Source organism: Aquarana catesbeiana, linkage group LG09 (assembly GCF_042186555.1).
Source record: "Aquarana catesbeiana isolate 2022-GZ linkage group LG09, ASM4218655v1, whole genome shotgun sequence".
In the NCBI taxonomy this organism is placed as follows: Eukaryota; Metazoa; Chordata; class Amphibia; order Anura; family Ranidae; genus Aquarana; species Aquarana catesbeiana.
In genome coordinates this window covers 229,742,247-229,769,632 of record NC_133332.1, presented here as the reverse complement: position 1 = coordinate 229,769,632, position 27,386 = coordinate 229,742,247, and the positions used below count along the sequence as shown (strand labels likewise).

The 27,386-nt window shown below is 52.2% G+C and overlaps 1 protein-coding gene across 2 annotated transcripts in view; it reads left to right on the top strand.

The window, feature by feature from the left end:
- Nucleotides 1–10,890: 10,890 nt before the first annotated feature.
- LOC141108363 (histo-blood group ABO system transferase-like) overlaps nt 10,891–27,386 on the top strand; it is a 357,971-nt gene continuing 341,475 nt past the window's right edge. For both annotated transcript variants that reach the window (XM_073599920.1, XM_073599919.1), the window contains exon 1: nt 10,891–11,030. In XM_073599920.1, coding sequence (XP_073456021.1) covers nt 10,895–11,030 — 136 coding nt within the window. In that variant the 5' untranslated portion in view covers nt 10,891–10,894. The remainder of the gene's footprint in view (nt 11,031–27,386) is intronic.

Below are 27,386 nucleotides of genomic sequence, written 5' to 3'. Positions count from 1 at the left end.
TAGGTAGGTCAGTGTATGTGTCAGGTAGGTAGGTAGGTCAGTGTATGTGTCAGGTAGGTGGGTCAGTGTATGTAGCAGTTAGGTAGGTGGGTCAATGTACGTGTCAGGTAGGTAGGTAGTTCAGTGTATGTGTCAGGTAGGCAGGTCAGTGTATGTGTTTGGTAGCTGGGTCAGTGTATGTGTCAGGTCGGTAGGTAGGTCAGTGTCAGGTAGGTGGGTCAGTGTATGTGTCAGGTAGGTAGGTCAGTGTATGTTCCAAGTAGGTAGGTGGGTCTGTGTATGTGTTAGGTACGTGGGTCAGTGTATGTTCCAGGTAGGTAGGTCAGTGTATATGTCAGGTAGGTGGGTCAGTGTATGTGTAAGGTAGATAGGCCAGTGTATGTGTAAGGTAGGTGGTTCAGTGTATGTTCCAGGTAGGTAGGTCGGTGTATCTGTCAGGTAGGTCAGTGTATGTGTCAGGTAGGTGGGTAGGTGGGTCAGTGTATGTTTCAGGTAGGTAGGTAGGTGGGTCAGTGTATGTGTCAGGTAGGTGGGTCAGTGTATGTTCTGGGTAGGTAGGTCAGTGCATGTGTCAGGTAGGTAGGTGGGTCAGTGTATGTGTCAGGTAGGTAGGTCAGTGTATGTGTCAGGTAGGTAGGTAGGTCAGTGTATGTGTCAGGTAGGTAGGTCAGTGTATGTGTCAGGTAGGTAGGTAGGTCAGTGTATGTGTCAGGTAGGTGGGTCAGTGTATGTAGCAGTTAGGTAGGTGGGTCAATGTATGTGTCAGGTAGGTAGGTCACTGTATGTGTCAGGTAGGTAGGTCAGTGTATGTGTTTGGTAGCTGGGTCAGTGTATGTGTCAGGTCGGTAGGTAGGTCAGTGTCAGGTAGGTGGGTCAGTGCATGTGTCAGGTAGGTAGGTCAGTGTATGTGTCAGGTAGGTAGGTGGGTCAGTGTATGTGTCAAGTAGGTAGGTGGGTCAGTGTATGTTCCAAGTAGGTAGGTCAGTGTATGTGTCAGGTAGGTAGGTGGGTCTGTGTATGTGTTAGGTAGGTGGGTCAGTGTATGTGTCAGGTAGGTGGGTCAGTGCATGTGTCAGGTAGGTAGGTGGGTCAGTGTATCTGTCAGGTAGGTCAGTGTATGTGTCAGGTAGGTGGGTAGGTGGGTCAGTGTATGTTTCAGGTAGGTAGGTGGGTCAGTGTATGTGTCAGGTAGGTGGGTCAGTGTATGTTCCAGGTAGGTAGGTCAGTGTATGTGTCAGGTAGGTAGGTCAGTGTATGTGTCTGGTAGCTGGGTCAGTGTATGTGTCTGGTAGCTGGGTCAGTGTATGTGTCAGGTAGGTCAGTGTATGTGTCAGGTAGGTAGGTTAGTGTATGGGTCAGGTAGGTAGGTCAGTGTATGTGTCAGTTAGGTGGGTCAGTGTATGTGTCAGATAGGTAGATGGGTCAGTGTATGTGTCAATTAGGTAGGTGGGTCAGTGTATGTGTCAGTTAGGTAGATAGGTCAGTGTATGTGTCGGGTAGGTAGGTCAGTGTATGTGTCAGGTAGGTCAGTGTATGTGTCAGGTAGGTGGGTAGGTGGGTCAGTGTATGTTTCAGGTAGGTAGGTGGGTCAGTGTATGTGTCAGGTAGGTCAGTGTATGTGTCAGGTAGGTGGGTAGGTGGGTCAGTGTATGTTTCAGGTAGGTAGGTGGGTCAGTGTATGTGTCAGGTAGGTGGGTCATTGTATGTTCCAGGTAGGTAGGTCAGTGTATGTTCCAGGTAGGTAGGTCAGTGTATGTGTCAGGTAGGTGGGTCAGTGTATGTGTCAGGTAGGTCAGTGTATGTGTCAGGTATGTGTCAATTAGGTAGGTGGGTCAGTGTATGTGTCAGTTAGGTAGATAGGTCAGTGTATGTGTCAGGTAGGTAGGTCAGTGTATGTGTCAGTTAGGTGGGTCAGTGTATGTGTCAGATAGGTAGATGGGTCAGTGTATGTGTCAATTAGGTAGGTGGGTCAGTGTATGTGTCAGTTAGGTAGATAGGTCAGTGTATGTGTAAGGTAGATATGCCAGTGTATGTGTCAGGTAGGTGGGTCAGTGTATGTTCCAGGTAGGTAGGTCAGTGAATCTGTCAGGTAGGTCAGTGTATGTGTCAGGTATTTGGGTAGGTGGGTCAGTGTATGTTTCAGGTAGGTAGGTAGGTGGGTCAGTGTATGTGTCAGGTAGGTGGGTCAGTGTATGTTCCGGGTAGGTAGGTCAGTGCATGTGTCAGTTAGGTAGGTGGGTCAGTGTATGTGTCAGGTAGGTAGGTAGGTCAGTGTATGTGTCAGGTAGGTAGGTCAGTGTATGTGTCAGGTAGGTGGGTCAGTGTATGTAGCAGTTAGGTAGGTGGGTCAATGTATGTGTCAGGTAGGTAGGTAGGTCAGTGTATGTGTCAGGTAGGCAGGTCAGTGTATGTGTTTGGTAGCTGGGTCAGTGTATGTGTCAGGTCGGTAGGTAGGTCGGTGTCAGGTAGGTGGGTCAGTGTATGTGTCAGGTAGGTAGGTCAGTGTATGTGTCAGGTAGGTAGGTGGGTCAGTGTATGTGTCAGGTAGGTAGGTGGGTCAGTGTATGTTCCAAGTAGGTAGGTCAGTGTATGTGTCAGGTAGGTAGGTGGGTCAGTGTATGTGTCAGGTAGGTGGGTCAGTGTATGTGTCAGGTAGGTGGGTCAGTGTATGTAGCAGTTAGGTAGGTGGGTCAATGTATGTGCCAGGTAGGTAGGTAGGTCAGTGTATGTGTCAGGTAGGCAGGTCAGTGTATGTGTTTGGTAGCTGGGTCAGTGTATGTGTCAGGTCGGTAGGTAGGTCGGTGTCAGGTAGGTGGGTCAGTGTATGTGTCAGGTAAGTAGGTCAGTGTATGTGTCAGGTAGGTAGGTGGGTCAGTGTATGTGTCAGGTAGGTAGGTGGGTCAGTGTATGTTCCAAGTAGGTAGGTCAGTGTATGTGTCAGGTAGGTAGGTGGGTCAGTGTATGTGTCAGGTAGGTGGGTCAGTGTATGTGTCAGGTAGGTGGGTCAGTGTATGTGTCAGGTAGGTAGGTGGGTCAGTGTATGTTTGTCAGTGTATGTGTCAGGTAGGTGGGTCAGTGTATGTGTCAGGTAGGTAGGCAAGTAGGTCAGTGTATGTGTCAGGTAGATAGGTCAGTGTATGTGTCAGGTAGGTGGATCAGTGTATGTTCCAAGTAAGTAGGTGGGTCAGTGTGTGTTAGGTAGGTGGGTCAGTGTATGTTCCAGGTAGGTAGGTCAGTGTATGTGTCAGGTAGGTGGGTCAGTGTATGTGTAAGGTAGATAGGTCAGTGTATGTGTCAGATAGGTAGGTGGGTCAGTTTATCTGTCAGGTAGGTCAGTGTATGTGTCAGGTAGGTGGGTAGGTGGGTCAGTGTATGTTTCAGGTAGGTAGGTGGGTCAGTGTATGTGTCAGGTAGGTGGGTCAGTGTATGTTCCAGGTAGGTAGGTCAGTGTATGTGTCAGGTAGGTAGGTCAGTGTATGTGTCTGGTAGCTGGGTCAGTGTATGTGTCAGGTAGGTAGGTGGGTCAGTGTATGTGTCAGGTAGGTCAGTGTATGTGTCAGGTAGGTAGGTTAGTGTATGTGTCAGGTAGGTAGGTCAGTGTATTTGTCAGTTAGGTGGGTCAGTGTATGTGTCAGATAGGTAGGTGGGTCAGTGTATGTGTCAATTAGGTAGGTGGGTCAGTGTATGTGTCAGGTAGGTAGGTAGGTAGGTCAGTGTATGTGTCAGTTAGGTAGATAGGTCAGGGTATGTGTCAGGTAGGTGGGTCAGTGTATGTTCCAAGTAGGTAGGTGGGTCTGTGTATGTGTTAGGTACGTGGGTCAGTGTATGTTCCAGGTAGGTAGGTCAGTGTGTGTGTCAGGTAGGTGGGTCAGTGTATGTGTAAGGTAGATAGGCCAGTGTATGTGTCAGGTAGGTGGGTCAGTGTATGTTCCAGGTAGGTAGGTCGGTGTATCTGTCAGGTAGGTCAGTGTATGTGTCAGGTAGGTGGTTAGGTGGGTCAGTGTATGTTTCAGGTAGGTAGGTAGGTGGGTCAGTGTATGTGTCAGGTAGGTAGGTCAGTGTATGTTCCGGGTAGGTAGGTCAGTGCATGTGTCAGGTAGGTAGATGGGTCAGTGTATGTGTCAGGTAGGTAGGTCAGTGTATGTGTCAGGTAGGTAGGTAGGTCAGTGTATGTGTCAGGTAGGTAGGTCAGTGTATGTGTCAGGTAGGTGGGTCAGTGTATGTAGCAGTTAGGTAGGTGGGTCAATGTATGTGTCAGGTAGGTAGGTAGGTCAGTGTATGTGTCCGGTAGGTAGGTCAGTGTATGTGTTTGGTAGCTGGGTCAGTGTATGTGTCAGGTCGGTAGGTAGGTCAGTGTCAGGTAGGTGGGTCAGTGTATGTGTCAGGTAGGTAGGTCAGTGTATGTGTCAGGTAGGTAGGTGGGTCAGTGTATGTGTCAAGTAGGTAGGTGGGTCAGTGTATGTTCCAAGTAGGTAGGACAGTGTATGTGTCAGGTAGGTAGGTGGGTCTGTGTATGTGTTAGGTAGGTGGGTCAGTGTATGTGTCAGGTAGGTGGGTCAGTGTATGTGTCAGGTAGGTGGGTCAGTGTATGTGTTAGGTAGGTGGGTCAGTGTATGTGTCAGGTAGGTGGGTCAGTGTATGTGTCAGGTAGGTGGGTCAGTGTATTTGTCAGGTAGGTAGGTGGGTCAGTGTATGTTTGTCAGTGTATGTGTCAGGTAGGTGGGTCAGTGTATGTGTCAGGTAGGTAGGCAAGTAGGTCACTGTATATGTCAGGTAGATAGGTCAGTGTATGTGTCAGGTAGGTGGTTCAGTGTATGTTCCAAGTAGGTAGGTGGGTCAGTGTGTGTTAGGTAGGTGGGTCAGTGTATGTGTCAGGTAGGTGGCTCAGTGTATGTGTAAGGTACATAGGCCAGTGTATGTGTCAGGTAGGTGGGTCAGTGTATGTGTCAGGTAGGTAGGTGGGTCAGTTTATCTGTCAGGTAGGTCAGTGTATGTGTCAGGTAGGTGGGTAGGTGGGTCATTGTATGTTTCAGGTAGGTAGGTGGGTCAGTGTATGTGTCAGGTAGGTGGGTCAGTGTATGTTCCAGGTAGGTAGGTCAGTGTATGTGTCAGGTAGGTCAGTGTATGTGTCAGGTAGGTAGGTTAGTGTATGTGTCAGGTAGGTAGGTCAGTGTATGTGTCAGATAGGTAGGTGGGTCAGTGTATGTGTCAATTAGGTAGGTGGGTCAGTGTATGTGTCAGGTAGGTAGGTAGGTAGATAGGTCAGTGTATGTGTCAGGTAGGTGGGTCAGTGTATGTTCCAAGTAGGTAGGTGGGTCTGTGTATGTGTTAGGTACGTGGGTCAGTGTATGTTCCAGGTAGGTAGGTCAGTGTATGTGTCAGGTAGGTAGGTCAGTGTATGTGTCAGGTAGGTGGGTCAGTGTATGTTCCAGGTAGGTAGGTTGGTGTATCTGTCAGGTAGGTCAGTGTATGTGTCAGGTAGGTGGGTAGGTGGGTCAGTGTATGTTTCAGGTAGGTAGGTAGGTGGGTCAGTGTATGTGTCAGGTAGGTAGGTCAGTGTATGTGTCAGGTAGGTGGGTTAGTGTATGGGTCAGGCAGGTGGGACAGTGTATGTGTCAGGTAGGTAGGTCAGTGAGTCAGTGTATGTGTCAGGTAGTAAGAGTCCCAACAGTATGACTCAGTCACTATTGCTACTATGGCAAATACAGGGTCCCCAGAGTCTGTGTGTCCTGGGGGACAAGCACCTGAAGCCAAAGTAACAACACCTCAAGGGTACCCCAAATGCCAGGGCCCATAATCTGTAGGCAAGAGGCTCACATTCAGTCCCCTCCAAAAGCCTCTATCCTGGGTGAGTATGTCACAGTCAGGTAGGTAGGTCAGTTATTCAGTGTATGTGTCAGGTAGGTAGGTGGGTCAGTGTATGTGTCAGGTAGGTAGGTGAGTCAGTGTATGTGTCAGGTAGGTAGGTGGGTCAGTGTATGTGTCAGGTAGATCGATCAGTGCATGTGTCAGGTAGGTAGGTCACTGTATGTGTCAGGTAGGTAGGATAGTGTATGTGTCAGGTAGGTGGGTCAGTGTATGTGTCAGGTAGGTAGGTAGGTGGATCAGTGTATGTGTCAGGTAGGTAAGTCAGTGAGTCAGTGTATGTGTCAGGTAGGCAGGTGGGTCAGTGTGTCAGGTAGGTAGGTGAGTAAGTGTATGCGTTAGGTAGGTAGGTGGATCAGTGTATGTGTGTCACTGAATGTGTCAGGTAGGTGGGTAGGTGGGTCAGTGTATGTTTCAGGTAGGTAGGTGAGTAAGTGTATGTGTCAGGTAGGTAGGTGGGTCAGTGTATGTGTGTCACTGAATGTGTCAGGTAGGTGGGTAGGTGGGTCAGTGTATGTTTCAGGTAGGTAGGTGGGTCAGTGTATGTGTCAGATAGGTGGGTCAGTGTATGTTCCAGGTAGGTGGGTCAGTGTATGTGTCAGGTAGGTAGGTGGGTCAGATTATGTGTCAGGTAGGTAGGTCCCTGTCCCCGAGTGCTCGCAGGCAGAAGCATACATAAGTCCCGCCCACATATGAAAATGGTGTTCAAACCACACATGTGAGTTATCGCCACGAACATTGGAGCTAGAGCAATCATTCTAGCCCAAGACCTCCTCTGTAACTCGAAACATGTAACCAGTAAAAAATTTTAAAGCGTCGCCTATTGGGATTTTTAGGTACCAAAGTTTGGCGCCATTCCACAAGCGTGTGCAATTCTGAAGCAGGACATGTTAGGTATCTCTTTACTCTGCGTAACTTCATCTTTCACATTATGCAAAAAAATTGGGCTAACTTTACTGGGTTTTTTTAAGCACAAAACTGTTTTTTTTCCAAAAAGAAGTGTTAAAAAAGTTGATGTTCAAATACTGTGCGAGATAAAAAGTTGCAACGACAGCCATTGTATTCTCTAAGGTCTTTGCTAAAAAAACATATATATATATGTTTGGGGGTTCTGTGTAATTTTCTAGCAAAAAATGATGATTTTTACATGTAGGAGAGAAATGTCAGAATTGGCCTGTGTGGCAGGTGGTTAACAGGATAAGGCATCCTATAATATCGTTAGCAGGTGAATGGAGACCCTGCACAGCTCCTAGCCGTGTTCAGATTATATGTACTTAACTAGTCAAGTCAATATCTGGTACATCGGTGTAAAATTTCCTCTTCATGTGAAATACACACCATTAGCGCCGGTTCACATTAGAAGCGGCACGACTTGCAGGTCGCCTCACCGAGGCGACCTGCACACGACTGCCGTGGCGACTTGCAAGACGGCTTCTGTATAGAAGTCTATGCAAGTCGCCCCCAAAGTAGTACAGGAACCTTTCTTCTAAGTCGGAGCGACTTGCGTCGCTCCGATTAGAACGGTTCCATTGTACAGAACGGGAGGCGACTTGTCAGGCGGCTAGGTACACACGATCGGATGTTTTGACAACAAACATGCAAATTAGCTGTTTTAAGGCAACATCCGACCGTGTGTACGCTCCATCGGACAAACTTTTTCAGTTTTCATCTGACTTTTGTTGGCTGTGCGAATGGACAAACTTTCCAGCAACAAAAGTCTGATGGAGCAAAGTCCGATTGTGTGTACATAAAACCGTCGGACTTTTGTACAGACTACACTACCTGCCCGAGAGAATGTTTCCAGCACGAACCCATCGCACTGGTTCTCGGCAACAGGGTACTGTACATCTCGCGCTGGCTGCAATAGGAAAAACACATTTTCCTATTGCAGCCAGCGCAAGAGGGAATTCCCCTCTAGGGGCATACCAGGTCCTTGGGTCTGGTATGGATTTTAAGGGGAACCCCCCTACACCGAAAATACAGCATGTGGTCCCCCCCAAAATCCATACCAGACCCTTATCCGAACACGCAGCCCAGCCGGTCAAGAAAGGGGGTGGGGATGAGCGAACGCCCCCCCCTCCCGAACAGTACCAGGCTGCATGCCCTCAATATGGGGGGGTGGGCGCTTTGGGGCAGGGGGGTGCCCTGCAGCCTCCCCCACCCCAAAGCGCCTTGTCCCCATGTTGATGAGGACAAGGGCCTCTTCCCAACAACCCTGGCCGTTGGTTGTTGGGGTCTGCGGGCGGAGGGATTATCGGAATCCGGGAGCCCCCTTTAACAAGGGGGCCCCCAGATCCCGGCCCCCCACCCTATGTGAATGAGTAGGGGTACATCGTACCCCTACTCATTCCCCTGGGGAAAAAAGTGTCAATAAAAAAAACACTAGACAGATTTTTAACCTTTTCAGATCCGCGCTATTGCCAAATGACGGCAACAGTGCGGACCTACATTGCCTCGTCACGTCTATTGACGTCGCCCCGTGCACGAGCGGCCTGCGCGCCCCCTTCAGGGCGCACGAGGTGCGCTCGGTGATCAGCAAGTCTATGAGACTCGCCTGATCACAGATCAGAGTAAGGGGTCGGTCCCGACCCCTTACCACATGATCAGCTGTCAGCCAATGACAGCTGGTCATGTGATGTAAACAGAGCCGGTAATCGGCTATTTTTGCTCCTCGCGCTGACAGCGTGAGGAGGAAAAAAAAAGCCGATCACTGGCGGCCGTGAGAGGGACATCAGTCCTGATCACGGCGATCATCTGTGCCCCCTGCCAGTGACACAGCAATAGGCAACAGTGCAGCCTACCAGTGCTCACCAGCGTCACCCATCAGTGCCCACAGTGCCACCCATCAGCGCCCACAGTGCCACCCATCAGCTCCCACATCAGTGCCACAACAACAGTGCTGCACATCAGTGCCCATCAGTGTCACCTACCAGTGCCCATAAGTGCCAATCAGTGCCACTCATCAGTGCCGCCCATCAGTGCCCCCCCATCAGTGGTACCTATCAGTGCCCATCAGTGCCACCTATCTGTGCCACCCATCCGTGCCACCCATCAGCGCCCATCAGTGGCCATCAGTGCCACCTTATCTGTGCCCTTCAGTACCGCCTTATCTGTCCCCATCAGTGCTGCCTTAACTGTGCCTATCAATGCCGCCTTAACTGTGCCTATCAGTGCCGCCTTAACTGTGCCCATCAGTGCAGCCTATCAGTGCCCACCAGTGCCGCCTCATCAGCGCATATCAATGAAGGAGAAAAATTACCTGTTTGCAAAATTTTATAACAAACTATGAAACATGATTTTTTTTTTTTTCAAAATTTTCCATCTTTTTTTGTTTGTTTAGCAAAAAATAAAAATCCCAGCTGTGATTAAATACCACCAAAAGAAAGCTCTATTTGTGGGAAAAAAAAGATAAAAATTTAATTTGGGTACAGTGCTGTATGATCGCGCAATTGTCATTCAAAGTGTGACAGCGCTGAAAGCTGAAAATTGGTCTGGGCAGGAGGGGGGTTTAAGTGGCCAATAAGCAAGTGGTAAAAGTAATTTGTTAGGCAGTGCCGGGGGTCTTTTTCCAACTTTGGGGGTTTCTTCCGACTTCTCACTCTCTCCGGCCTCTTCTCCAGGTATCTGATTCTTCTCCCGCTCTCCTGTCTCTTCTCCCACTCTCCGGCCTCTTCTCCAGGTCTCCGGTTCTTCTCCCGCTCTCTGGTTCTTCTGCCGGGTTCCTCCGCTATCTTCTGCTGCTCTTTTGCCAGCGGTGTCCTTGTCTTCTCCATCGTCTTGTTCCCTCTTCTCTTCTTACGATGTTGACACAATGCTCTCTCCTGCTGTAATGCCGTGTGCGAGATGCGCAACGACTTATATAGGCATGGGGCGTGGTCACTGGTTGATGTCACCTGGTGACCACGCCCCATGCCTATATAAGTCATTGCGCACTTCGCACACAGCATTACAGCGGAAGAGAGCGTCGTGTCAACATCAGAAGAAGAGGGAACAAGATGATGGAGAAGACCAGGCCACCGCTAGCAAAAGAGCGGCAGATAGCGGAGGAGCCCGGCAGAAGAACCGGAGACCTGCAGAAGAGGCCGGAGAGCGGGAGAAGAACCGGACACCTGGAGAAGAGGCGGTAGAGAGTGGAGAAGTCGGAAGAGACCCCCCGAAGTTGGAAGAAGACCCCTGGAGCTCCTAATAAATTGCTTTAAAAACCTGTCTAGTGTTTTTTATTGACACTTTTTTCCCCAGGTGAATGAATAGGGATACGATGTACCCCATACTCATTCACATAGGGTGGGGGCCGGGATCTGGGGGCCCCCTTATTAAATTCCAATAAGTCCTCTGCCCACAGATCCCAACAACCAACGGCCAGGGTTGTCAGGAAGAGGCCCTTGTCCTCATCAACATGGGGACAAGGTGCTTTGGGGTGGGGGGGCCACAGGGCGCCCCCCTGCCCCAAAGTGCCCACCCCCCATGTTGAGGGCATGCGGTCTGGTACGGTTCGGGAGGGGGGGGGGCGCTCGCTCGTCCCCACCCCCTTTCCTGACCGGCCAGGCTGCGTGCTCGGATAAGGGTCTGGTATGGATTTTGGGGGGACCCCCATGCCGTTTTTTCGGCGTAGGGCGTTCCCCTTAAAATCCATACCAGACCTAAGGGTCTGGTATGCTTCTGGAGGGGAACCCATTCCGGTTTTTTATTTAAAATTTGGCGTGGAGTTCCCTTCATGATTCATACCAAACACCTCTCGGCAATGCCTGTTGCTCATTGCGAAAGGAAAAAACACATTTTTCCTTTCCTGATGAGCAAGCTGGCTCCCGTGACAGGGCCTGCAGGTGTCAAATCTCGCCAATAACAGTGGCGAGATTGACACAATATCGTGGTCACCTACTGTACAAACACACATGCTCAGAACCAATGCAAAAGATCAGACAGCAATACAGAAGTTGACCAAAGGGTGGCGGTAAAGAGCTGAAAAACCACATGATTTGGTGAAAGTTAGATGAAAAAATCCTGCCTAGGCTTAATTAGTTTACAGCCAATGCTTTTTGTACAAAAATCCTCGGGAAAGTTTGTACAAAGTCTTATTGTGTGTATGAGGCGTAACAGATCAGTCACCTGCAGGCAGATAGAGCAGCAGCTTCTCTATACGTTTGTTATCATGCTTCTGAACAAATGTAAGTACCTCTTATACTAAGGATGCAGAATTATTATAATTTGGTATAGTAGACTATTCTACCAGCTGTGATTAGCAGTTATGGAATAATGTATTCATTATTCATGCCAGATCACTCAGCAAACAAGCTTGGAACAGAAAGAAAGATGGAAAAAAAGATATTTTGGTTTTCATCTTTAGTGCTGAATCACCAGTTCAATTTTGATCATTTATTTTTATCTTTTTATGTTTCACATTGTATATCTTTTTTTTTAATATGAAATGTTAACACCTGAAAAAAAATCGCAAGGCTGCTAGGCTGAACGGACAGGAATGTCTGAGGCTTTGGCACTGGTGAATTGTTAGGGCTGGTTATAGATGATCATCTCATATTGAAGCAGCTACAGCACTGGGAATGCTTGGGTTGTATTAGGGCTCGTTTTAAGTTGTGGGAGGAAGGAAGCGAAGGAACAACCTGGGTTCTGGAGACAGACAATAGTGACTGGGTTTCTAAAGCTGTCCATACACAGTTAGATTTTCATTCGAACATCCGTAGAAAAAAATGATTTGTCAGAATGTTCTTTCTTTCCATCAATGAGTCAACTAATTTCATATGAAAACCCGGACAAATGATCCAGACCACACTGTGGCTCAGGGCTCCAACTGCTCAGCTGCAACATCACTAGTATTTCAGGCACAGGCTCTTATGCTAATACAGCAGTTCGGACCATCTAAGGCCTCATGCACATGAGATGCTGTTAAACGCGCGTTCAGAGGCAGTTGGACACTTTTTTAAACTGCCCCTGAACCCATTCAATGTTATCCTATGTGTCCATGTACACAGTCTCATTTTTTGGCATTTTTAGGCAGTTGCGTTTAACCTTGTTTTTCCAGAAGCAAAAAAATGGGTTCAGACGCAAAAGTTTTCCACGTTTCAGATGCAAAACGCGGCTAAACGCCGGTACCGTGTTTAGCCGCATTTGCATTTATAAGTGTTTTTAAAGGAACATTTTACGACCTGACTTTAGGGTTCCTAGCACCAAGTGGCCTTGAGATATGGGGCCCCAAAGTCGGGTCACAAAATGTCATTCTCTGCTGCAGAAAAGTGCTTGACATTTTGAGACCCGACTTTGGGGCCCCATATCTCAAGGCCACTTGGTGCTAGGAACCCCAAAGTCAGGATATTTTGTAGTGCTAGTCCAACTGTGTTAGCACACCAAATTTGGGGTTCCTAGCACCAAGTGGCCCCGAGATATGTGGCCCCAAAGTCGGGTCGCAAAATGTCAAGCACTTCTACAGCAGAGAATGATATTTTCCGGTCTGACTTTGGGGCCCCATATTTCGGGGCCACTTGATACTAGGAACCCCAAATTTGCATATGTTAGAGTTCCACTGTGTTAGCACACCAAATTTGGGGTTCCTAGCACCAAGTGGCCCCGAGATACAGGGCCCCGAAGTTGGGTCGCAAAACGTCATTCTCTGCTCTGCAGACGCTTCTAGACCCAAAAGCGGTAAAAAGCGGCTAAACGCGGCATGCAAACGCGTTAAAACGGGCATTTCTAAACGCCGGTTTCAGGTTTTAAAAACATGTGTTCAGCAGAGTTTGCACCGGCGTCTCGTGTGCATGAGGCCTAATCAGTCCTGACGCCGCTTCTATAGTATCCGCCGGTGGAATGTAACGGTCGGGAACTACAGCTTAAAGATCACTACCCGGACTATTTGCTCTCATGGCTTTTTTCTGGCAGAACTGCCGACTTTCTCAGGCAATACACAGGTCAGATCCTACAGGAGGAGAAGAGGTACCCGGCATACACTGAGGGTGAGGACACTCAAACTCAGGGAAACTTAATGGAGGAGGAGACCGCTATAGAAGAGTCTGCCCAGCAGTGCCCTGTCAGTGTTCAGGTGTCAGTGTAGAATTGGAGGAGAGCGCTGGATCGGGGATAAGATCTCAATGATCGGCCGATCAGCTTGTCATTTATCACACAGACAGCTGAGCTGACCGGGAACAGATGGTGCAGGAGACCAGCCGCAGAATCAGCTACATCCACAATACTTGGCTGGGTAAGAAATACACTGATCTGAGGAGAGAGGTGGGGGAGGGGGATTCTTAGGATTCTTTGCTATCACCTTTGTGTTATATAGAATGATTGGGAGTCTGCATAGAAGTGTGTCCAGTCCACAGGTCCTCCTATCCTGCCCCCTCCTGTCACACTGCCCCCTCCTGTCACACTGCCCCCTCCTGTCACACTGCCCCCTCCTGTCATCCTGCCCCCTCCTGTCATCCTGCCCCCTCCTGTCACACTGCCCCCTCCTGTGACCCTGCCCCCTCCTGTCATCCTGCCCCCTCCTGTCATCCTGCCCCCTCCTGTCACTCTGTCCCTCCTGTCACACTGCCCCTCCTGTCACACTGCCCCCTCCTGTCACTCTGTCCCTCCTGTCACTCTTCCTGGCCCCCTCCTGTCATCCTGCCCCCTCCTGTCACTCTGTCCCTCCTGTCACACTGCCCCCTCCTGTCACTCTCCCTGCCCCCTCATGTCACTTTCCCTGCCCCCTCCTGTCACTCTGCCCCCTCCTGTCATCCTGCCCCTCCTGTCACTCTGCCTGCCCCCCCGTCACTCTGCCTGCCCCCTCCAGTCACATTGCCCCATTCTGTCATCCTGCCTCCTCCTGTCACTCTCCCTGCCCCCCTCCTGTCATCCTGCCCCCCTCCTGTCATCCTGCCCCCTCCTGTCACATTGCCTGCCCCCCCCTGTCACTCTGCCTGACCCCTCCTGTCACCCTGCCCCCTCCAGTCACATTGCCCCATCCTGTCATCCTGCCCCCTCCTGTCACTCTCCCTGCCCCCTCCTGTCACTCTGCCCCCTCCTGTCATCCTGCCCCCCTCCTGTCACAATGCCTGCCCCCTCCTGTCACCCTGCCTGCCCCCCTACTGTCACCCTGCCCCTCCAGTCACACTGCCCCATCCTGTCATCCTGCCCCCTCCTGTCACTCTGCCTGCCCCCCTCCTGTCACACTGCCCCCTCCTGTGACCCTGCCCCTCCTGTCATCCTGCCCCCTCCTGCCCCCTCCTGTCACTCTGCCCCTTCGGTCACTCTCCCTGCCCCCCTCCTGTCACTCTGGCCCCTCCTGTCACACTGCCTGCCCCCCTCCTGTGACCCTGCCCCCTCCTGTGACCCTGCCCCCTTCTGTGACCCGGCCCACTTCTGTCACCCTGCCCCCTCCTGTCAATCTGGCCCTCCTGTCATCCTGCCCCCTCCTGTCACTCTCCCTGCCCCCCCTCCTGTCACCCTGCCCCCTCCTGTCACACTGCCCCCTCCTGTTATCCTGCCCCCTCCTGTCACTCTGTTCCTCCTGTCACACTGCCCCTCCTGTCATCCTGCCCCCTCCTGTCACTCTGCCTGCCCCCCTCCTGTCACTCTGCCTGCCCCCTCCTGTCACTCTGCCTGCCCCCCTCCTGCCACACTGCCTACCCCCCTCCTGCCACACTGCCTTCCCCCCTCCTGCCACACTGCCTGCCCCCTCCTGTCACACTGCCTGCCCCCTCCTTTCACACTGCCTACCCCCCTCCTGTCACTCTGCCTGCCCCCTCCTGTCACATGCTTCCTTCTGTCATCCTGCCCCCTCCTGTCACTCTGCCTGCCCCCCTCCTGTCACCCTGCCCCCCTCCTGTCACTCTGCCTGCCCCCCTCCTGTCATCCTGCCCCCTCCTGTCACTCTGCCTGCTCCCCTCCTGTCACACTGCCTGCCCCCTCCTGTCACTCTCCCTGCCCCCCTCCTGTCACCCTGCCCCCTCTTGTCACACTGCCCCCTCCTGTTATCCTGCTCCCTCCTGTCACTCTGTTCCTCCTGTCACACTGCCCCTCCTGTCATCCTGCCCCCTCCTGTCACTCTGCCTTCCCCCTCCTGTCACTCTGCCTGCCCCCTCCTGTCACTCTGCCTACCCCCCTCCTGCCACACTGCCTTCCCCCCTCCTGCCACACTGCCTGCTCCCTCCTGTCACACTGCCTGCCCCCTCCTTTCACACTGCCTACTCCCTCCTGTCACTCTGCCTGCCCCCTCCTGTCACATGCTTCCTTCTGTCATCCTGCCCCCTCCTGTCACTCTGCCTGCCCCCCTCCTGTCACCCTGCCCCCCTCCTGTCACTCTGCCTGCCCCCCTCTTGTCATCCTGCCCCCTACTGTCACTCTGCCTGCCCCCCTCCTATCACACTGCCTGTCCCCCTCCTGTCACACTGCCTGCCCCCTCCTGTCACATGCTTCCTTCTGTCACCCTGCCCCCTCCTGTCACTCTGCCTGCCCCCCTCCTGTCACCCTGCCCCCCTCCTGTCACTCTGCCTGCCCCCCTCTTGTCATCCTGCCCCCTACTGTCACTCTGCCTGCCCCCCTCCTATCACACTGCCTGTCCCCCTCCTGTCACTCTGCCTGCCCCCTCCTGTCACATGCTTCCTTCTGTCATCCTGCCCCCTCCTGTCACTCTGCCTGCCCCCCTCCTGTCACCCTGCCCCCCTCCTGTCACTCTGCCTGCCCCCCTCTTGTCATCCTGCCCCCTACTGTCACTCTGCCTGCCCCCCTCCTATCACACTGCCTGTCCCCCTCCTGTCACTCTGCCTGCCCCCTCCTGTCACATGCTTCCTTCTGTCATCCTGCCCCCTCCTGTCACTCTGCCTGCCCCCCTCCTGTCACCCTGCCCCCCTCCTGTCACTCTGCCTGCCCCCCTCTTGTCATCCTGCCCCCTACTGTCACTCTGCCTGCCCCCCTCCTATCACACTGCCTGTCCCCCTCCTGTCACACTGCCTGCCCCCTCCTGTCACTCTTCCTGCCCCCTCCTTTCACTCTGCCTGCCCCCTCCTGTCACACCACCTGCCCCCTTCCTGTCACACTGCCTGCCCCCTCCTGTCATCCTGCCCCCTCCTGTCACTCTGTCTGCCCCCCTTCTGTCACACTGCCCCCTCCTGTCATCCTGCCCCCTCCTGTCACTCTGCCTGCCCCCCTCCTGTCACCCTGCCCCCCTCCTGTCACTCTGCCTGCCCCCCTCCTGTCATCCTGCCCCCTCCTGTCACTCTGCTTGCCCCCCTCCTGTCATCCTGCCCTCTCCTGTCACACTGCCTGCCCCCTTCCTGTCACACTGCCTGCCCCCCTCCTGTCACTCTTCCTGCACCCCTCCTGTCACACTACCTGCCCCCTTCCTGTCACACTGCCTGCCCCCTCCTGTCATCCTGCCCCCTCCTGTCACTCTGTCTGCCCCCCTTGTGTCACACTGCCCCCTCCTGTCTCCTGCCCTCTCCTGTCACTCTGCATGCCCCCCTCCTGTCACTCTGCCTGCCCCCTCCTGTCACTCTGCCCCCCTCCTGTCACTCTGCCACCCTCCTGTCACACTGCCCCCTCCTGTCATCCTGCCCCCTCCTGTCACTCTGTCCCTCCTGTCACACTGCCCCCTCCTGTCACTCTCCCTGCCCCCTCCTGTCACTCTGCCCCTCCTGTCACTCTGCCCCTCCTGTCATCCTGTCCCCTCCTGTCACACTGCCCCCTCCTGTCATCCTGCCCCCTCATGTCACTTTCTCTGCCCCCCTCCTGTCACTCTGCCCCCTCCTGTCATCCTGCCCCTCCTGTCACTCTGCGTGCCCCCCGTCACTCTGCCTGACCCCTCCAGTCACATTGCCCCATTCTGTCATCCTGCCTCCTCCTGTCACTCTCCCTGCCCCCTCCTGTCATCCTGCCCCCCTCCTGTCATCCTGCCCCCTCCTGTCACATTGCCTGCCCCCCCTGTCACTCTGCCTGACCCCTCCTGTCACCCTGTCCCCTCCAGTCACATTGCCCCATCCTGCCCCCTCCTATCACTCTCCCTGCCCCCTCCTGTCATCCTGCCCCTCCTGTCACTCTGCGTGCCCCCCGTCACTCTGCCTGACCCCTCCAGTCACATTGCCCCATTCTGTCATCCTGTCTCCTCCTGTCACTCTCCCTGCCCCCTCCTGTCATCCTGCCCCCCTCCTGTCATCCTGCCCCCTCCTGTCACATTGCCTGCCCCCCCTGTCACTCTGCCTGACCCCTCCTGTCACCCTGCCCCCTCCAGTCACATTGCCCCATCCTGCCCCCTCCTATCACTCTCCCTGCCCCCTCCTGTCACTCTGCCCCCTCCTGTCATCCAGCCCCCCTCCTGTCACAATGCCTGCCCCCTCCTGTCACCCTGCCTGCCCCCCTACTGTCACCCTGCCCCTCCAGTCACACTGCCCCATCCTGTCATCCTGCCCCCTCCTGTCACTCTGCCTGCCCCCCTCCTGTCACACTGCCCCCTCCTGTGACCCTGCCCCCTCCTGTGACCCTGCCCCTCCTGTAATCCTGCCCCCTCCTGTCATCCTGCCCCCTCCTGTCACTCTGCCCCTTCGGTCACTCTCCCTGCCCCCCTCCTGTTACTCTGCCCCCTCCTGTCACACTGCCTGCCCCCCTCCTGTGACCCTGCCCCCTCCTGTGACCTGGCCCACTTCTGTCACCCTGCCCCCTCCTGTCAATCTGACCCTCCTGTCATCCTGCCCCCTCCTGTCACTCTCCCTGCCCCCCCTCCTGTCACCCTGCCCCCTCCTGTCACACTACCCCCTCCTGTTATCCTGCCCCCTCCTGTCACTCTGTTCCTCCTGTCATCCTGCCCCCTCCTGTCACTCTGCCTGCCCCCCTCCTGTCACTCTGCCCTTCCTGTCACTCTGCCTGCCCCCCTCCTGCTACACTGTCTACCCCCCTCCTGCCACACTGCCTTCCCCCCTCCTGCCACACTGCCTGCCCCCTCCTGTCACTCTGCCTGCCCCCCTCCTGCCCCCCTCCTGTCATACTGCCTGCCCCCTCCTGTCATATGCTTCCTTCTGTCACCCTGCCCCCTCCTGTCACTCTGCCTGCCCCCCTCCTGTCACCCTGCCCCCCTCCTGTCACTCTGCCTGCCCCCCTCCTGTCATCCTGCCCCCTCCTGCCACTCTGCCTGCCCCCTCCTGTCATCCTGCCCTCTCCTGTCACACTGCCTGCCCCCCTCCTGTCACACTGCCTGCCCCCCTCCTGTCACTCTTCCTGCCCCCTCCTTTCACTCTGCCTGCCCCCTCCTGTCACACTGTCTGCCCTCCTCCTGTCGCACTACCTGCCCCCTTCCTGTCACACTGCCTGCCCCCTCCTGTCATCCTGCCCCCTCCTGTCACTCTGTCTGCCCCCCTTCTGTCACACTGCCCCCTCCTGTCATCCTGCCCTCTCCTGTCACTCTGCCTGCCCCCCTCCTGTCACTCTGCCTGCCCCCCTCCTGTCACATTGCCTGCCCACCCTGTTCACCCTGCCTTCCCCCTCCTGTCATCCTGCCCCCCCTCCTGTCACACTGCCTGCCCCCCTCCTGTCACACTGCCTGCTCCCCTCCTGTCACTCTTTCTGCCCCCCTCCTTTCACTCTGCCTGCCCCCTCCTGTCACACTGTCTGCCCTCCTCCTGTCACACTACCTGCCCCCTTCCTGTCACACTGCCTGCCCCCTCCTGTCATCCTGCCCCCTCCTGTCACTCTGCCTGCCCCCCTCCTGTCACATTGCCTGCCCCTCCTGTTCACCCTGCCTTCCCCCTCCTGTCATCCTGCCCCCCCTCCTGTCACTCTGCCTGCTCCCCTCCTGTAATTCTGCCTGCCCCCTTCTCTCATCTTGCCCCCTCCTGTCACTCTGCAATACAGCAAGTAGTCGGCGCAAAAGAAAGACAAAAAAATCCTAACTATACAGTGATGTGCATAGATAAATGGGAGAAAGAAATTCCATAACAATAAATGAAAAAGGTAAGTCCGTGATGTAACACTGCAGATGAAGGAGGCAGGAATAAAGTGTAAGATCCACATTCAAGACAGCCTTCCGATGGGAGTGAAAGCCATTATCCCAGGAACACTATAAAACAAGGAGAAGGAGGCGCCTCTGGGTGCACTCGTTTAAAACAATTTATTAAAATAACAGCAACAGCTGGTAATACACTCACATTTGTGTAGAAGGTTTTAGGCAAAAGAATGTCCCAAGGCAATCAAGGGGATCCGTGGAGTCATCTCTCTCGGCTGGTGGATGTGTAGGAGCTCTGGGCAGTCTGAGAACGCTGGATGTATTCGGCCGAACAGCGGAGACAGGCACCAAAGAGAGGCTTGGATTGCAGCCGATCAGGCGAGGGATGATGACGTCACACGATATGCGATGCGTTTCCTAAGCTGGCTTGCCGTGAGTGGTGTGAGGGCGGTGCTCCTTTGTCAAGCTTGACCCCTAGACCCCGGAGCTGCCTAATAAATTACTCTTAAAACCTGTATGCTGTGTTTTTTTTTATTGACACTTTTCCCTAGGTGAATGGGTAGGGGTACCATGTACCCCATACTCATTCACACAGGGTGGGGGGCCGGGATCTGGGGGCCCCCTTATTAAAGGGGGCTCCTGGATTCCGATAAGCCTCCCGCCCGCAGACCCTGACAACCAACGGCCAGGGTTGTCGGGAAGAGGCCCTTGTCCTCACCAACATGGGGACAAGGTGCTTTGGGGTGGGGGGGCCCCGCAGGGCGCCCCCCCTCCCCCAAGGCACCCACCCCCCATGTTGAGGGCATGCGGCCTGGTACGGCTCAGGACGGGGGGGCGCTCGCTCATCCCCACCCCCTTTCCTGGCCGGCCGGGCTGCGTGCTCGGATAAGGGTCTGGTATGGATTTTGGGGGGACCCCCATGCCGATTTTTTGGCGTAGGGGGTTCCCCTTACAATCCATACCAGACCTAAGGGCCTGGTATGCCCCTGGGGGGGGGGGACCCACGCCGATTTTTTCATTTAAAATTTGGCGCGGCGTTCCCCCTCAGGATTCATACCAGACAGCTGTCAGGACTGCCTGTCACTCATCGCGAAAGGAAAACAAAGTTTTCCTTTCACGATGAGCGAGCCAGCGCGACATGCACAGTACCCTGTCGCCGAGAACCAGCGCGATGGTATCGCGCTGGAAACACAATCTCGCGGTCAGGTACTGTACCAGCGCATCTGTTCCACATGCGAGTGGATCCCTTGTTCTGGACACAAAGTTGACTAACTTCATGTTGAATCTGGACGCTAGAAGATCTATGTCCGGAGTCCCCCATCTTTGGCAAACAGCCCGAAACACTTCGGGGCGAAGAAACCATTCCCCTGGGAACAACTGCTGGCGACTTAGATAGTCTGCCTGCCAATTTTCTACTCCCGGAATGAAAACTGCCAATAGGGATGGGATGTTCCTTTCTTCCCAAGTTAGGATATGGTTCACCTTTCTCTCTGAGCTGAGAGAGACTCTTGGTGCCCCCTTGGTGATTGATATAGGCCACAGCCATGGCATTGTCGGATTGAATCCGGACTGGACAATTCTTTAATAAAGGGAAATACACATATGGGAGAGATGTATGTGCTGCACACCCCGAAGCAATATATTGGCAAGAAATGGACAGTTTCCCCAGTGGGGCTTTAGACCGCAATATCTTAAAATCAGGAATAATCTAGAATATATAACCAGTAAGTGCATTTATTTGAACAATAAGCAAATGTCATGTTGTAGTTCAATTTGCATTATAACATATAAAAGCTGGCCAAATGGTACAATACATATTCCACAATATAGAATTGACACATTTTCACAAAATTGTATACAATAATACATATCCGGACTACCGTCAGCAGTCTGGATATGTATTATTGTATACAATTTTGTGAAAATGTGTCAATTCTATATTCATACAATTCTATATGTATGTATTGTACCATTTGGCCAGCTTTTATATGTTATAATGCAAATTGAACTACAACATGACATTTGCTTATTGTTCAAATAAATGCACTTACTGGTTATATATTCTAGATTATTCCTGATTCTAAGATATTGCTGTCTAAAGCCCCACCGGGGAAACTGTCCATTTCTGGACAATTCTTTAACCTGGAGGTCCAGATTTTCAGAGCCAGATATACTGCCCGAATCTCTAGGATGTTGATGGGCAGGGCTCTTTCGAGTTTTGACCACTGTCCCTGGACAGTCATCTCCCTAGTACCGCTCCCCAGCCTGTCGTTACTACTTTCCAGATTATTGGTCTGAAGGATTTCCCCTTCAGCAAATTCTGGCTTCGTAACCACCAACTGAGGCTTTGAGACTCTCTTGGGGACAGCCACATTTGCAAGTCCAAAGCTTGGATCGTCTTGTTCCAAGCAGAGAGGATTCTGTTTTGCAACAGTCTTGAATAGAACTGGGCATAGGGGACTGCTTCGAATGAAGCTACCATCTTTCCTAACAACCTCATGCAAAGGCGAATTGAAGGATTTGCTTTTGACCTGACCATCCGTACCAGCTCTTGTATGGAGCTGATCTTTGCTGGAGGCAAGAACACCCTTTTCCCTGATTAGGCCTAAGTAATCCAGCCTTCTTACTGGTTTTAAGGAAGACTTCTCTAGGTCGAGGATCCAACCGAGACTTTCCAGGTGACTGGTTGTAATGCGTACGCTTTGCCTTAAGCGAGTCACTGACTGGTCTATTAACAATAGATCGTCTAGGTACGCCATCACCGTTGTGCCCTGTGCCCTCAACCTGGCTAGAGGTGGGGCCAGTATTTTTGTGCATACCCGTGTTGCTGTGGCTAGCCCGAAGGGTAAGGCCGCTGTCAGGGCTGGCTCAGCCCTTCCTTCTCTGAGCTGGCCGCTCAGCTGTCGCTAATTGCCAGCTCTCTCTCTCCACAGTTAACCAGCTGTTGTGGATCTGCTCATCAGTCCCGACTACTTAAAGACGTCCAGCTCAGTTCTTTCCTGCCTTCGCCTTGGTCACATCACAAGAAACCATCTCCTGCGTTCATTTTTAAAGACTGGCTTGCTGACATCCCTTCTGGCTCCTTATCCTGCTTGCTGTTCCTCCACTTGGATCCCTGACTTCTGGCCTGGCTGATTACCCGATCTGGTTACTGAACTCTGGCTTGGCTGACTACCGATCCGGTTACTGGACTCTGACTATGCTTTGACTACGCTTACTCTATTTACCTTTTTATTTTTATTTATAAACAAGTGTGATTTAACTGTACTTCTGTCTCGGTCTGGTTCATGGTTTGTGACAGCCCCAAACTGAAAGTGCAGTTGCTCCACTTCGAATCGCAGAAACCTTTGGTGAGCGGTAAATATAGGGACATGCAGACATGCGTCCAGTGCTGTTTCTTGGCTTAGGCCCACAAGGCCCAGGCCTAGGGCGGCATTTTGCGGGGGGCGGCAAAAAAGCTGCCCCCCGCATGCAAAAGAGCCCCCCGTCCTGTTTTCCCAAGTCCCGGTTCCCGCAGCCACATAAATACTGCCCCGGTGGCCGGATTGCTGTAGCTTGTATTGTGGGCAGTATGTGGAGCATGCTTGGCCAGCGGGGAGGGGGTGGGGCGGCAGCGACGATGATGAGCATCCCCATAGACAGCCCGTGATTGGCCAGGCCGGCTGAATGTAATCTGACTGGCGGAGGCGGAGCTTAATGCTCCGCTCACTCTCCTCCGCACGGCTAACTTCTTCACTGAATCTTCTCCCCAGCTTGGGGTGAGTGATAGGAGGAGGAGAGAGAGGAGCACGAGGGGAATCCCCAGCCAGCGGCCAGGAGAGAAGGTTATGTTACTATTACTAATGTGTGTCACGTACTCAATATTGAAGTTATTATACTGATGGCACTGATATGGGCACTGATGAGCTGCACTAATATGGGCACTGATGAGCTGCACTGATATGGGCACTGATGAGCTGCACTTATATGGGCACTGATGAGCTGCACTGATATGGGCACTGATAGGCTGCACTGATATGGGCGCTGATGAGCTGCACTGATATGGGCACTGATAGGCAGCACTGATGGCCACTGATGAGCTGCACTGATGGGCACTGATAAGGCTGCACTGGTTGCCCCTGATGAGCCTGTACTGATGGGCACTAATAAGGCTGTACTGATGGGCACTGATAAGGCTGCACCGGTTGCCCCTGATGAGGCTGCCCTGATGGGCACTGATAAGGCTGTACTGATGGGCACTGATAAGGCTGCACTGGTTGCCCCTGGTAGGACGCACTGATGGGCACTGATGGGGCTGCACTGATAAGGCTGCACTGATGGGCACTGATGAGCTGCACTGATGGGGCTGCACTGAGGAGCACTGATAAGGCTGCACTGATAGGGTGAACCGGTTGCCCCTGATGAGGCTGCACTGATGGGCACTGATAGGCGGCACTGATGGGCACTAATAGGCTGCACTGGTTGCCCCTGATGAGGCCGCACTGATGGCCACTGATAGGCGGCACTGATGGGCACTAATAGGCTGCACTGGTTGCCCCTGATGAGGCCGCACTGATGGCCACTGATGAGCTGCACTGATGGGGCTGCACTGATGAGCACTGATAAGGCTGCACTGATGGGCACTAAAAGGTTGCACCAGTTGCCCCTGATGAGGCTGCACTGATGGGCACTGATAAGGCTGTACTGATGAGCACTGATAGGCAGCACTGATGGGCACTGATAGGCTGCACTGATGGCCACTGACTGATGAGGCCACTTGGTACCCACTTTAATGTACAGAGCGGAAGAGGTGGAGCCTAAATAGGAAGGGGTGTGGTTTACAGATAGGGCAGGTCTTAAACAGAAAGGGGTGTGGCCTTGACAGGAAGGGGTGGCCCATATTTTAATTAGGGGGTGCATGAGTTTAGTTAGGCCTAGGGCAGCACAAAACCTAAATACACCACTGCATGCGTCCCTGATGTCGATGGACGCCAGAAGTTCTCCGCCTTGTAGGATGGAGACCACTGACCTGATCAACTCCATTCAAAATGAGCAAATTTTTAGGAACCGTTTTAGATTTTTTAGATCCAGAATGGGCCTGACATCTCCATTCGGTTTTGGTACCGTAAACAGGTTTGAATAGAAACCTAAACCTTATTCTTCTTAGAAACCTAAACCTTGTTCTTCTGTGGGGATCTGTATGATTACCCCTTGAGTCAATAATCGGTCTAATGCTTGAAACAGGGATTATCTTTTCCCTGGATCCTTGGGAACGTTTGATCTCAGAAAGTGAGATGGTGGAAACTCCCAAAACTCTAGTTTGTATCCTAGAGTCACTGTGGAGAGAGCCCATCTGTCCTGAGTTTCCCTCTGTCAGACTTCTGTGAAATGCAGAAGTCTTCCCCCCACCTTGGTGAGAGGAGACGCCTCTCATGAAGAGGTCTTAGTATTCTGCTTTGTAGTCTTGCGGCTCCAGGTCTTCCTTTGAGCCTGGGCCTGACCCTGTGATTTTCCTCTGGAATCTGACGGTGGAAGCCATCGCCACTGCTTAGAGGTGGATGCGCTTGGCGCAGGAGAGAGAGTCCGTTTAAATGAAGGACGTTTATACTTTTTTTTGACGGGCAAAAGAGTACTTTTTCCACTGGAAATTGTCTGGATATATTTATCCAAATCATCGCCAAATAGTCGCTCCCCATTAAATGGGAAACTAGACAGTAGGCTTTTGCAGGGTGCTTCGGCAGACCAACCCTTTAGCCAAAGGGTCTTATGCATGTATACTAACACAAGTGCAAGGCGAGACACCTGGTGAATAGAATCCTTTATAGCATCTATGGCAAAACATAATGCTTTTGGTAAATCGGCCAACTCACTGGCCTGTTGTGCAGGGAGCTCGTTAAGAGCTTCTGTGAACTGGTCTTTTAAGGACTGACAGATGCCTATAGCTGCAATTGCAGGCTGAGCAACAGTACCTGCTAAACAAAAAAGAGGATTTTAACAGGAATTCCAACTTTTTATCTGTTGGATCCTTTAGCATTTGTGCATTGTCCACTGGGCAAGTTAAACTTTTTTTTTACACTGGAAATCGCAACATCTACTGCTGGAACTTTTCCATTTTTCCTCCATAGGATAGAGAACTGAGAACCTCTTTGGAGGGAGAAAATGCTTATCTGGATGATCCCATTCAGTTTAAATAAGCTTCTCTAGTAATGTGTGGACTGGAAACGCATGCACTGGTTGTGAAGGTTTCAAGGAACCCAGAGAAGAAACCAGACTTTCAGCTGACTATGTTAGAGGTAGCATGAAAGTGGAGCGAACCATGTCCATAAGGATTTGTACCTCAGATTGTGAAGCTGAAACTTCAACTGTTGTTTCCTCTGTACAGGAGTAATCGTTTTGTTTTTCCTGATCATTTGAGGGTAATACCTCATCCTGTCCCCACTGTTCCCCTGGTAAGGGGTTTGGACTGGGAGAGAGGGATCTAGCACACTTCTTATGCCCTTTAATGGAGGATGCGATTAAAGCCCCTAATCTTCCTTCTAAGCCCTACTGGGTAGGGGAAAATGCATCTTCAGTCACGTATACAGGGGCTGAAGTGTGAGAAGCAGTTACACCACCAATTGCTTCCAATGACTCACCCTGGCTTGCCATGTCAGGTATCTCCGGAGAGGATGACAATGTGGAGGCATGTCTGGAGTTCCCAGCGCCTGGGGGTGGTTTTGGTGCCTCAGTAGTAAGCCTTGAAGACATAGTGCAAAGCACAAAAAGCAAAGGTACTCTAAGAATTGTTCTATTTACTTGAACAATAGTAGGAAAAACAGTGGTAGCATAGAATGATCTAATGCTAAACAATACATTTTTTCCTGTACTGCAAATGCCTGTGTAAACCCCTCACATGCACCAGCGCTTCTGTGTCCTGTGGCAGCCTTGCTTCAGCTGCTCTGATAGACACTGTCTGTTTCCCAGAGTATCAGCTTTAGGCTCGGTTCACACTGGGACGACTTGGGATCCGACTTGTCGCCCCTCAAGTCGCCCCAAGTCGCCCCAGAAAGAGATTCACATGAGAGTGAATGGGAGCGTCTTAAATGACACTACTGAAGTCGCTCCGACTTCAGAGCGTACTCCCTGTACTACTTGGATCCGACTTGGTAGGCGACCTGTACCATAGAAATCAATGGAAGTCGCCTCCAAGTCGGATCTCTCTGTAAAGTCAAGCGACTTTGCAGGGAAAACCCCTCCCTCCCCCCCTCCCTCCTAGAGAGCTGATTGGCCACAGGCAAAGTCGCCTGTCATGCAGGCGACTTCAAGTCGCCTTGTAATTTGCTAAAGTCGCGTCGAAGTCGCGTCGAAGTCGCGTCGAAGTCGCCGTGCAAAGTCGCGCTGAAGTCGTGTTGCCCCAGTGTGAACCGAGCCTTAAGCTTTTTTAGGTGTGAGCCTGATTGTCTATGCGCCACACCCTTTCCTGTGCTTTAGCAAGAGTCACCTCAGAGGGGAGGGGGGAAGAGGATTTACACAGCCTTTTTATCAGCTTTTCAGATTTATGCTTGTTTAAACATAACATGTATCCCTATCCACACAGATTCCCCATTTAGGGGGAGAGGAGACCCCCCCTTCAGCTGTTGAGACACACGCTGTATTAGCACAGATTTAAACAGGGTCTATACACTATACCCTACTCCCTCTAGAGTAGTTTTTAAGGCATTTTACAATATAATTGAAAGAAAAGTCATAGGTGGACTTTGCAGTTCCTATGCTTTCCTCTTACCTTTTCCTCGCTGAAGGATACTACTGTAAACAGACAGATCCAAACTTCACCCATCACGGCGGGCAGCGTGTTTAAACCTTTAAAGACTGGGGCCCTTTTAATAGGGGTTCCACTCCTTTGGACTATGTATAGCACCCCTCAGGACAGCTTTAGCTAATGTAGCAAGACCAAAAAGAGTCCTGGTTCCTAGGGTCCAGCCCTCAAAGAGGAGCATTACAGGCAAAACCTTGTTCTTCTTTGCGAGGCCTGGGTACCACCCTGGAGCCGCAGTGGTGGGATGGATCCGGTTGTGGAGGCTTTTTAAATCCAGCATGGATCCCTCCTAGAGCTCCGCAGAGCACATCTTCACTCGTGCCAACACCTTTAGACACTGGCGAAAAAACTGAGGTACTCCTGGAAGGAAGAGGGGTTATATAGGGGAGTCAACTTCCTGTATTGGCTGTGCCAGTGTTAACACCTGAAGGTAGCTATAACCCACCAAGTAGATACTTAAGGCTCTGTGTCCTATGATGTACAATAAAGAAATGGGACTTTATAAATGCAATCTGAACATATTCATAGAACAAGAACAATTTTTTAAAGGATATGTAAAGGTTTGTTTAAAAAAAGCAAACACAAGCATGTCATATTTATCTCCTCTATGCAGTTGGTTTTGCACAGAGTGGCCCCACTTCTCTTCTGGGAATCCCTCAACAGCACTCCTGGCTCCTTCTCCTATTCCCGAGTGCCCCATTGGAGAGCCGCTCTCCCTCCGGACACTTAAGTTGGTGCGCTCCTGTGTCCTGCTGCCGCATCCATTTACAGTAGCACTCGGGCCTGCCCCCGGCTCCCGTGTCATTGGATTTGATTGACAGCAGCGGG